This window comes from Malaya genurostris, chromosome 1, assembly GCF_030247185.1.
Source record: "Malaya genurostris strain Urasoe2022 chromosome 1, Malgen_1.1, whole genome shotgun sequence".
Lineage (NCBI taxonomy): Eukaryota > Metazoa > Arthropoda > Insecta > Diptera > Culicidae > Malaya > Malaya genurostris.
In genome coordinates this window covers 109,556,710-109,568,722 of record NC_080570.1, presented here as the reverse complement: position 1 = coordinate 109,568,722, position 12,013 = coordinate 109,556,710, and the positions used below count along the sequence as shown (strand labels likewise).

At 37.3% G+C, this 12,013-nt stretch overlaps 1 protein-coding gene across 26 annotated transcripts in view; it reads left to right on the top strand.

Annotated features, from left to right (window-relative positions):
* Positions 1-12,013, top strand: part of LOC131425391 (sex determination protein fruitless) — a 761,905-nt gene that overhangs the window by 660,286 nt on the left and 89,606 nt on the right. For 25 of the 26 annotated variants that reach the window (XM_058587258.1, XM_058587250.1, XM_058587259.1 and 22 more), the window contains 3 exons: positions 1,937-2,137; positions 2,209-2,679; positions 8,119-8,292. In XM_058587258.1, the coding sequence (XP_058443241.1) occupies positions 1,937-2,137; positions 2,209-2,679; positions 8,119-8,292 (846 nt within the window). Of the gene's footprint in view, positions 1-1,936; positions 2,138-2,208; positions 2,680-8,118; positions 8,293-9,075; positions 10,217-12,013 lie in introns of those variants that run through there. The other variant, XM_058587243.1, reaches the window with a different exon arrangement.

Below are 12,013 nucleotides of genomic sequence, written 5' to 3'. Positions count from 1 at the left end.
GTTTAAGCACCTCGAAAAAAGCCTTCATGCAAAATTTGACCTAAATCGGACATGCTTAAGGGGTGCTGCCCGGTGGTAAAGGTTTGACAATTTTCGATCTTGAAAAAGCACCATAGGGGGGAGTACATGAAATTTCCAAAATCGAAAATTTTGTTTGATGCCAAAACTCTTAAAACTGCATAAAACATCGATATTTAGTGTCATCTAAAAAAAAATTTTTTTTGAAAAAATCAACTTTCTGGGACTTTTTTTTCATATTTTTTCTAAGTCCCAAAAAGTCGATTTTCTCAAAAAAAATTTTTCGAGATGACACTAAATCTCGACGTTTCATGCAATTCTAAGCCTTTTGGCATAAAAAATTTTTTTTTGATTTCGAAAATTTCATGTCTCCCCCCTATGGTGATTTTTCTGCATAAAACATCGATATTTAGTGTCATCTAAAAAAAAATTTTTTTTGAAAAAATCAACTTTCTGGGACTTTTTTTTCATATTTTTTCTAAGTCCCAAAAAGTCGATTTTCTCAAAAAAAATTTTTCGAGATGACACTAAATCTCGACGTTTCATGCAATTCTAAGCCTTTTGGCATAAAAAATTTTTTTTTGATTTCGAAAATTTCATGTCTCCCCCCTATGGTGATTTTTCAAGATATATGAAAATTTCACTAAGTGGACTAAGAAGGCTTTTTTTTAGATTAGCATCACTGTTCTCATACAAATAGGCAACGCAAATGTCAAGCACTAGTTTGGAAAAATGATGCTGACTGAGTGACATAAACACTGAAGCATGCTTTTGTGAACTACTCGAATCAATCTGAATCAATTTGTTTCGAAATTAGTATTCGAAATTATTTAATAAAATTATGAAATACATTTTCATGAGACTGTTATGAAAGAAGAGAAAGGCATTATCACACCACTAGGTGGATTAAGAAGGGTTTTTTTGTTCAAATGAAGGTGTTCCAAAAGGTTCAATTCAAAAGTTCCAGGACTTTTTTAACAGTGCGGCTCCTAGTGTCGCCATCTGTCTGAAATTGTTATCCGTCAATTGTGTATCCTCCAGTGTTATCGTATAAAATTTTTATGACATTCAGACGTATAGAAGCTGTGATATCGCGCTAAACGGACACTACATTTGTTGTGTCGATCGAAAAAAATCAACGCTGGGGATATTGATAACGATATTGGACGAGGATTGTGGCTCTTTTTAAATGAATTCACGCACAATTTCCGTGTTTTTTTCGTTCACAACATCTTTTGGCTCGCCCGAACGTTCGTCTACTTGCAAGTCCTCCCGTACCTCTTTAAAACGTTTAAACCACTCGTGAATACGGTTACGGGATATACAATCATCGCCAAAAACTTGTTTCATGTTTGAGTTTCGGTACAAGTTTTACCAATTTTGAAAATGAAACCTAATGTTGGCTCTTTTTTCGATGCTCTTTTTCCGACCGATACAACAAATGTACTGTCACATATCTCAGCTTCTATACGTCTGAATGTTATGAAAACTTTATACGACAACACTGGAGGATATACAATTGCCGGATAAAAATTTCAGACTGATGGCGAAACTAGGAGCCGCGCTGTTTAAAAAGTCCTGGAACTTTTGAATTGTACCTTATATCTATCATGTATGCCGTCTGCTTTTTGATATCTCATTGACCAACGGATGTTAGATCGGAAACAACGATGACAATGACGGCAACAAACGGTTTTGTTAATGAGAGGAGCATTGACTTCGTCATGAGATTTTGTATCTGGTTTAATAGCAGTCGTTTTTACTTGAAACCAAAACTTACACAACTACTATTAAATTCATACATTTCACAGCCGTTAGGATTACAGAATGCTTCAAGTGTCATTAAGAAAACTAGGAAAATTAAAATGTTAAAGGAAATAAATATAATTAACCATCTATTTTCTCTTATTCTTTCCAGGCACATCAGGCTATATTGTCGGCATGCAGTCCGTATTTCGAGCAGATCTTCGTCGAGAACAAACACCCGCATCCCATCATCTATCTGCGTGACGTGGAGGTCAGCGAAATGCGAGCCCTGCTCGACTTCATGTACCAGGGCGAAGTGAATGTTGGACAGCACAACCTGCAGAATTTTCTCAAGACCGCGGAAAGTTTGAAGGTAGGTTTTCTGTGGATTACCGAATGACATGAAGTGGCATTCAATAACTCTCGTTGGCTATCCGGTTTTAGGTACGGGGGCTCACGGAAAGCAGTGCCGACAGGTATCCGTCCGAGTCCGACAAAAGTAGAGCGGAGCGGACGCGAGTTGATTCCCGTGATGGCCGCGACTCTGTACCTCCGCCTAGTGTCACCAACAATAACAACAACACCATCAGCAGTAACAACAATAATACTCTCATCCACCCATCAATGCGGGAAAAGGAACTGCGCGAACGGGAAGAACTTCGTGATCGGGAACGACGGGAGGCACAACGGGAACTGCAAAGGGAGCGGGAACATCAGGTGCGCGAACAGCAGCGCAGTGCCAGTGCTGATCTGCTCACACCGATCAGTGGCGAAGATCGCGACTATTCGCCCTCGGACGACCGAGAATTGACAGTAGACAGTAAGAAAAAACGTAAAATGTCCAGCATCTGTGATAATTCTTTGCCCTCGACACCGGGTCTGATCACCGATCGGCAAGGCGGATATGAATCGCAGGCAAGTACTGTTTGTTTTTTTTTTCTCGAACCAGTGTTAAAGCTGGAAGCTCACAATTCATAAACCAACGGTCGAGCGGCTAGAGACTCTATGCAAATCGAGTAGTAGTGCGAAACTTGGTCGCTTTTAGTAGCCAAAGAAATATGAAAATTCCATTTATGGTTTACTTGTTCCGGCATTAGACAAAACTTTTCCCGGCTTGCTTCGCGACAGAGTGGTTCGGAATCAAAAGAACAGATTATGAATGACAGAACGAAGAATGCTTGATTTTGTGTGTTCGTATTATGAAATAGGATAAAAAAAACACCCGTACCGACAGTTTTACGTTGAAACGGGTTAGTTCATCTCGTCCGACGGCTGCTTCTCGACACTTTCGAGCAAAGCGAGCGCACCAATATTTGCATAAACATAAATAACTTTCATCAACTGAACGTTTCCGTGTCCCGGTTCCGTCTATCTCCGTTCACATCTGGGGTACTGCAAGATCTAGACAACCTGTTTGAGAGGGTTTTTGGAGGATGGGAAAGGCGCAAATATGCAGCCTTGCTGTTGTTAGTTCCGTTAGCAGTAAAAGGATTCATTTAGCGGAATGTAATGGATTAAGGTGGCAGTTACTTTTCGTTCCTGCTAAAAGTCCGATTCACATATTTATGCATTTATATGATTTCTTAAACATTCAGATTCTAATCGAATCCAAACTGTATTACAATTTTGGTTTGCAAATTTTGCAAAAGTTAAGATATGGGAGACTTTTTTCGTGTAGCAAAAAATAAGACAAATACTAATTTAATTTGAGTATATCCGATCCGAATAGGACGATCATTCATCAGAATTATTAATAAAACTATTTGTCACGATTTCTGGTAGAATATGCATGTAAACATTTCACTTTGAAAATGTAACATTGAAGAGATGAAATTCTGATCATTTCAAAACCAATTATAGAAAGATCAGCTCGAGAATGGTTTACAAAAAATTCTAGCTTCATTCACGCGTGTGAAGTATTGTTATTTCACACGATTTACTTCAAAAACGATTTTTCATTATAAAAATCATGGATTTAGAGCTTCAAAGGCTTTGTCATATTGATTCAATTCATATGATACGTCAGTATTATTTTTGGAAAACAATTGTGGACTTGCATGATTAGGATCTGCACAAAATTGGCTGATTCTTGTCGTAGCCCGTTTGATAATTAGAGATGATCAATTTCAGTTGATACTCGATGAATAGTTTAGCAGTTTCACATGAAGACCTGACTGAAACTAAATCGTAGTCAGAAAAATCAATCATTCGAATACTACTTTTAAATCACTACAGCGCCTAATTTTAAAAGATGGTGGGGCTCTAATTATTCACAACTTGAACCAAAAAAATAATATTGAAAGAGCACTACTCAAAAAGTTCCAATTTAAAGGCCTTAAATGCGATCATTTAGAATTGGAATAACTTGTTTTAATCAATCGAGTGGTGTCGAGATACATTTTTCACAAACGTGTGTATTAGTCTGAGTTTCTTCGGATGTCGGAACCGGAAAAAATTCAGTAGCAACTGATGAAATTATTAACATACAAAGGTTGGTAAAAATTGGTTGGTTATCTCTGAGAAATCGATAGGAGTTGCATTACAATGACTTTTAATCATTACTTCCTGCGCTTCCGTAATCAGAAATTGTAATTTTGTTTAGGCATCAACTAACAAGCTCTAGAAGTCAGAAAGAACTACTGTTAAGTTTTAAGAAATATGCCTTATTATTTAATTACCTTTAATGAAAATGCAATCTTGTCCGTAATCCTTGAATTGTCCGTAACAAATCGGGAACCATGCAACCTTACATATGAATCTTATCGTTTCCAGCGGTCTGTAAGAAAATCATATGCATCATATGTTTGCACATTTAACCTCGTTACTCCAGAACCTTAAACACAGACAGATTCAGATTCAAATTCAATAGCAGCCTGTGTTAATAAAAATCGGTTAGTCTATCCCCAGAACCACAGCCATTTGCTGATTTCAATAAATTGAATCAAATTGATAATTCGAAGCTTATCTGAGCACGAATATTCAAACGAATAAATTTTATTGGTGTTCCTTCCGTAGATTAGGTTACACAGAAAGAAATAATTAAGTTTACACGATATGTAAATCAATAGTATCATGGAATAGACATGGGTTGAATCGAAAGTTTGACTGAAAACCATCATCGATGCAAAACTAAATTTGATTGCATTGAATTTTCATTTAATAGAACCATATCTTTCAATTAACGCTCTGTTTTGCGATTAAATTATATTGAAACGTACAGATTTGTAAAGTTCATGTTTAATTGTCTGCTCCAAATATGTGCATGAAAATAGATGTAAATTCTCAAAATAAATCAGTTGAAATCAGTATTGAAAATGGAGAAATACTTTTACATAAAAACCAATAAAAACTTCTTTGTACTTTCGTTTTTAAATAAACTGTAACAATTGAAAAAAATTGCGAGATAAAGTGCATTTAAAAGTAACATCATGTTACTTTATGTGATGTAGAATTTCGCATCCACTATCATCCAAATAGTTTTGCACTAAAGTCGCAATACCCGTCCAAGCGATATCGTGATAAAAAATTACGGATTCGTGCGGTCTAATTAAACTAATTATTGGGAATTCCTGTCTTGTTTCTTCAATTCTTTGACCTCTCGAAAATGATTTGAGATATAAGACATTATTTTGAAAACTAGCATAATATCGAAAAAAAAGCCGGAAAACGTGTTCCTAGCTTTCTGGTTTGCAACACGAAACAGTAAACAAATTACGCTCAATTGTGTTTTAAAAACACAATTGGTTGCATTTCAGAGTTCGTATATTGCTTTCAGAACTGAATCGATAGCAAAAAGCAAAGCAGTCGGGTGGGTAATGTCAGAGACATAACTGGATGACGTGAATACGAGAAAAAAAACCGACATACTTTTCCACAATTCGGAAAGCTGTTCTTTAGTTTGAGCGAATTCTATATCAATTTATCATAAAAAAGGTAAAACATAGTAAAAATGCATTTATGTCGAATCGTGCCTTAAATTAGAACTAATTGCATTTTTCATTATATTGTAAATAAAATGATGCTGACGACCATAACGTATAACATGTAAAAACATCAAATGAAACAAAATATTTTCAATTTATAACACAAAATATCTTTTTGGAACTGTCAAAACATATTTGATAAATTGTTTTATCTGAAACATATTCCACAAAAAAAAACAATTTTTTCAAGAATCTGCTCGGTTTCGGCTGTATGAATTTGGAAACTCAAAATTCATAAGAATATTGAAAAATTACATTTTGTGAGATTTGTAATAACTGATCGGATTCGTCCACTTATAAAGTTGTAGCGTATTGTTATGAATAGTCGAATTTTTACTACACGTATTTTCTATGGGAACGAACTTGTATCTGTGTATTAAAGAGTTTTTATTGCGAGAGAATATGAATTATAAGAGCGTTTCGATTATGAATTAAATGACTAAAACGATCATCTTAAACAACATGCACAAATATGTCTCCCTCATATTAAGTTATTTTAAAAATACTCAAGGTTTATAACCGTCCATAGCAGGTGTCTACGTTACTAGCGAACAAATCGTGTTGTAAGCCCACAGTACTCAACCACTGAAAATATTCCGTATTTCTATGTGTCCGTTATCGTACGATACGCTTTGTGCGAAGATTTATTCAATTCATGTGTTTGTAGTTTTACGCGCCTTATTTTGGCACTGAATTTCATCTCAATGCTCGTTCATAGCGAACATTTTAGAAAACTTCATTTTTGAGTTAGTTTTGGATATATCATACTACTGAAAATTTTATCATAAATTACTGAACATATTTCCAATAATATGGAGAAGAAATCATGTAGCTGCGTTAAATACAACAAGAGATATTCACGATTAATTTCTATCCACTTCTTGTACAGTGTGAATTTACAAAAGACACCTCATAGTAAAGTAAGTCGTATTAACGACAAAACAAGCGGAGGTTAAATTTACAATAAATTTGATTTCATGTGTAAATTTTATTTTATAATTTGTATTGTGTTACGTTGCGCTTTTTGTACAAAATATTTCTATCACTGAAATATCAATTATCAATTTAGTGCTAGAGTTCCTTCAAAAATTAACATAATATTTCACATCCAATTTTGAAAAAGAGTCGTGTGCAGGGATGCCAGGTCATTTTTTCAAAAATCTGTTATCAAACCCAAAACCTGTCTGTGAAAATCAGTGACCGTTTTCCGTAACACAATAGCAGATCGAATTCAATTTAGTGAGCAAAAAAAAGGTTTCATTACCAACACGCTCTGTACCTTTTTCCTCAACCGCTCTGTACTTTTTCTTGCTAAACTGTGCTCGATTTCCAAAACCTGTGAAAATCTGTGATTTATTCAAGAATCTGTGAAAATCTGTGATCATTCTCAGAAATCTGTGAAAATCTGTGTCATTTTAAAAATCTGTGCAGAAAATTCAAAATCTGTGAAACACAGATTAATCTGTGAACCTTACATCCCTGGACGTGTGAACTGAAAATTTGTTATTTGCTATCGTATGTTTCTAAATAGCATGTAAGAAAATATTACTTAAAATTCATTATTGCAGTAAATATAAGGTCACATCCACCAAGTGATAGGACTGCAGCGTTTTCACTTTACAATTTTCAACCGGGTGCTTCAATTCACACCAATTGGTCGTTTGCAAATAACTTTCTATAAAATACGGTTTCAACCGACCCGAGGAGTAGATCAATCTGATAATAATTGCCAGTTACTAAATTTTAGACAACTTTGATTCTCAGTAATTATACAATTTACCGATTACCGATCACTCGACGGTGCAAATCTCGACCATTTTTTTCGCCGAGATTCAGCATTATAATCAATTGCGCTTTTTCAATGCATTTGATTTTCAAATGCTCATTTTTTACATAAATTGATTGAAAAAATTCTTTGCGCATTTCAGTCAGTAAGCATTTCTGATTCCTTGATACATAACAATGATCTTCTCTTTGTAACGTAGAGGAAGAGCTCAAAAAGTGAAAATATGTGAAGCAAACATTCGGAGAAAATCTTTTATCGTGATTCAAATACAAAGTAATCAGAAAAGTAGTATCATAACTCGAAACATCTCGAATCAAATGTTCGATCCAAGCCGGCAAAAAAACATTTGTTTGATACGTTGGTACTGCCACCTTAAACGAACACTCACTTAAGGCACATGCGGACGTTGCCTAAGCGTAGGCGCAACCAGTAGCACTTTTTCGAGTATTAAATATAGTGTACTTGTAGGGGAATATTCGAAAAGCCACCAATGGCACAGATTAAGTTTTGAATTTTTATTATTTACTGCTCGGTACTGTGAGCGATTTAATTAAAATAGTTTTTTTTCTATTTCATCCCAAACAGGCATCATCACAAAGTAGTTTCAAGCTAAGTCCAAAGCCAGACGATGAGTTCAAGGGCACTTCACCGGCTCCAGTGCATTCGCTCACCGGTCATTCGATAATTCAGTCTAGTATTAAGCAGGAATTGCCCGAACTACCCGGTCGCCATCATTCGCTACCTCCTGAGTTACTACCGGTAAGAAAATGTGTTCTAAACCACTCGTATTCTGCTATCCAAAGCGAAAGGCTTATCGAGCACAACTATCTAGCTTGGTATTTTGTCTATCTGGTGGAAGTTATCAATTTGCTATTTTCTTGTTGATTTTTTTTCTCTATTTTCTTTCGTTAGTAACACTACTTTCCATAATGCATTGTTTCATGTAATCCTTGTTTTTTTTTGTATATAAGTTTTCTCATCAGTTGGAACTTTGTCTAGGTTTTTTCTTTAAGCCGGTTCTTTTGGTTCCATTATAAACGGAAACAAGCGCAAACATATTTTTTATATATTTTTGGTCTCAACATATCAGTACTACTACCCAATATAGTTTCGAAGTACAAAAACTAAATCTGTCAACTGTCATCGGCAATAGAAAGTGCTAAAACCAAAAAAAAGTGACTGGAAACGTCTCGCGAGTTGCCAAACATTTTTCTCGTCATTTCATTCGAAGGAAGAAGGAATTGATGCGTATCGATCAAAATTATACCATTCTAAACAAATTGATGCAAGAATTTCTATCCTCAAGAATCGACTGTGCAAAAGAAAAAATCTAAACAATGTGTTCATTGTCCCTTTGCAATCAAGCTAGTCAATGCATCCTGTAAAATAAAGCGCCAATTTAGCAATCAGAAAAAAAGCATTGTCCCTCCACCCACTCGTTGGTAGATGTAAAAGCTTTCCGATCACATGTATTACACCACTAGGCGAGACACTCAGGCTCGGCAATGATACATTGAATCCTTCCCTTCCTATGTTTGACAGAAAAATGTTTGGGGAGGTGAACCATCATCGTCATCCGGCAAAACTGCAACTTCCCTGAAACTGTTGCCGTCCACATCCGGCAAGCAGACGGCCATAACACTGACGACTGCCATCAAGGAGGAAACTTCTTCCTCGTCTACTCCCGATCACCGCCAACAACAAGATCAGCAAACTTTACTGTCGTCTCTCGCAGAATTGCAACAACTGAAGCAACAACAATCGACTGTCCAAAACCAACTGCAGTTGGCGCAAAGTACGATCTCGATCATATCCAATGCGGCCGCAGCTACCAGAAACTTTTCCGATTGGAACAGTCAAACGAATCTGCACCGATATCTTCTCCAACAGCAACAGCAACAACAACAGCAACCAAACCGTGGGTCCTCAGCAAGTGCCAATACTACCCCAAACGAATCATTACTCCAAGAGATTATACAACCTCTACCTACCATCCCCAAACCGCAGGCTTCTCAGCGTGTTGCTGGCCGAGGTCGGGATTCATCTGGGACTTCAACAACTTCCCGAAAGGGTGGTCGCTTCCGGCCAAACTGGTTGGATCAGTTCGATTGGTTGAAATATGACGAAGACAAAAATTACATGTTCTGTGCCTTCTGCCGCAAGTGGAGCAACGACATACCCGACATACGGACCTCCTTCGTCGAAGGAAACTCCAATTTTCGACTGGAAATTGTTAACCATCACGATCGATGCAAGGCTCACCGGTTGTGCAAGGAACGGGAGATGCGCGAACAGGAACTATCCCGCATGGATACCGGTCCCGACGGGGACGGCGGTGGGGGAGTTTCGGTGTCTTGAGCAGAGCACAGCTAGAAAACAGAGACCCCTGAAGTGTTGTGATACTATAAGATCCGTTCCCGTGGAAGCCATCACGCCAATCCTACTGGCGATTGTTTAGAATAGATATGTTACTCTGCTAGCAGTTAGTTTGTTGTCTTCTGTTGGTCATTAGAACTGTAGACATTCAGAGAAGGTGAAGAAGTTAGGATAGATATGTTTTGTTGGTAGCAACAGAGATGGTTTAAATTTTTCTAGTGCCTGAAAAGATGAAGAATACTTTTTATGTGAAGTGAACCAGAAAGTGAAGTGTTGAATTATATGGTAAAATGAAAAAGATTAAGAATAGCAATGTATTTTATTTCGAAAGAAACCAATTAATCCTGTAAATAAATAATTCGTGGCGAGTTGTCATGAAACCGCCGGCCAATTAACAACCGGAACGATTAGCAGCAACCCCGAAAAACTAATTATCCATCAATCTCGACGGTCATTTATCACAATATGGTTCGATTGCCTGACAAACAAAGCCCTTCACAGTCGATTGTCGAACTATTCAATTGCCTTCCGACTATTGCATCCGAAAAACCGACCGATCCACCACAAGCTGCATGGCATTTACATTTTTAATTAAGCTCTTCTCATCTGTGCAGTGCACGTTCCCTCCCAGCAAGCCGGTTCCAATGCCAATCGAACCGTTCGATGTGATCAATTTCCCTTCGCATCTGAACGGTTTCCAACCGTAAGGATTTCACAGTCAACCAGACGAGTACACATCCGCCAAAAACAATAGCTAATTAAGTTTGAATTTATCAAATCACTCGTCCACCGCAACCCATCCCAACCATCGGGTTATTGGGGTTTCGGCTAAAACACGAAAGTACTAATCCAGGACTCAATCGGACGAGCTGAACGAAAATCCTTCGAGGCTCATTATTGTTGCTTGCGAGACCAAAGCCCCCAAACATTCTGCACACTCGTTCGTCGTCGGAGGGTTAAAGCTGACGTTTGGCGTGCCTTTCGTTGTACATAAAGGCTAAACGACAATTATCAACGTAATTATAATTGTGCCGCAAAAGGTCCCTCAGCGAATTGATGTAATGATCCCTTTTTACGGAAATTCACTCAGCCCAGACTACGGAGCGGACGTCGTCGGTCCGGACCCGTCAGTCCCCGGCGCAAAGTTTGTGCTGAACCTGATACCGGTCCACTCGTCGTTGGCATTGTTTCAGAAGTGTTGGCATTGTGGCCGGTATGGCAATGTGTGAAATATGCCATAATACTCGCATCAACCAAACATTCATTATTCATTAGCAATTTTGCACCCAGCCCGTACAGAAACGGTAATCGCAGCAGGGATGAATCAAGTTGTTGTTGTTGTTCTACGGTTCTTCCTCCTTTGTGAGTCCTGGACCTGGAATCTATTTCTATCTCTAATTCAATCTACTGGTTCTTTTGAGATAGTTTTTCTGTTCAATTTTTAAATCGACTTCATTCGTATCACTCTGATAAACAAACCAGAATAAATTTTTAAGAGATGGTATTGATCAGAAAATTCAAATTCAATTGCTATGAGAATAAATCATGTTTCGATTCAATGGGCGTAAAATCATGCAAAATTAAAAATGGAAAAATCACGTTCCAATAAATTAGGATTGTTATCGTCGCATGACAGATTGTTACACAGCCGCATCCGTGTACTTCCGCTGGTCAGAAAATCTATCAAAAGTAGTTACAACAAAGTACATATCTACGTTGTCTAAAGACTGTACTCGAACAAAATGCAACGTACAAAGATGTTTACCAAAAATACATTTTGAGACAGATATTTTTATAACTCTCACGAAAAACAAACACACATATTAGTTATGCTTTTAAGAAGTTGGTTTGTTCTACCTACTATCCTAGATTAAACGCACGCATCTAGAACTTCACGCTACGCATAAAATCCCCTGCAACACTAGCGCCATCTTTCATACTCACTTTCATCCAGTGTTTTGACGTAAATGTGTCTTGCTTTACTCTGGGGCGCCTTTTAAAAAAGCGCCCTGTGGAAAAATGGATAGAAATGTGGAAGAATGGGTAGAGAATAATCGTGGATATCTCGAGTTGTACAAAACGCAACGACATAACTTTTTCTTCT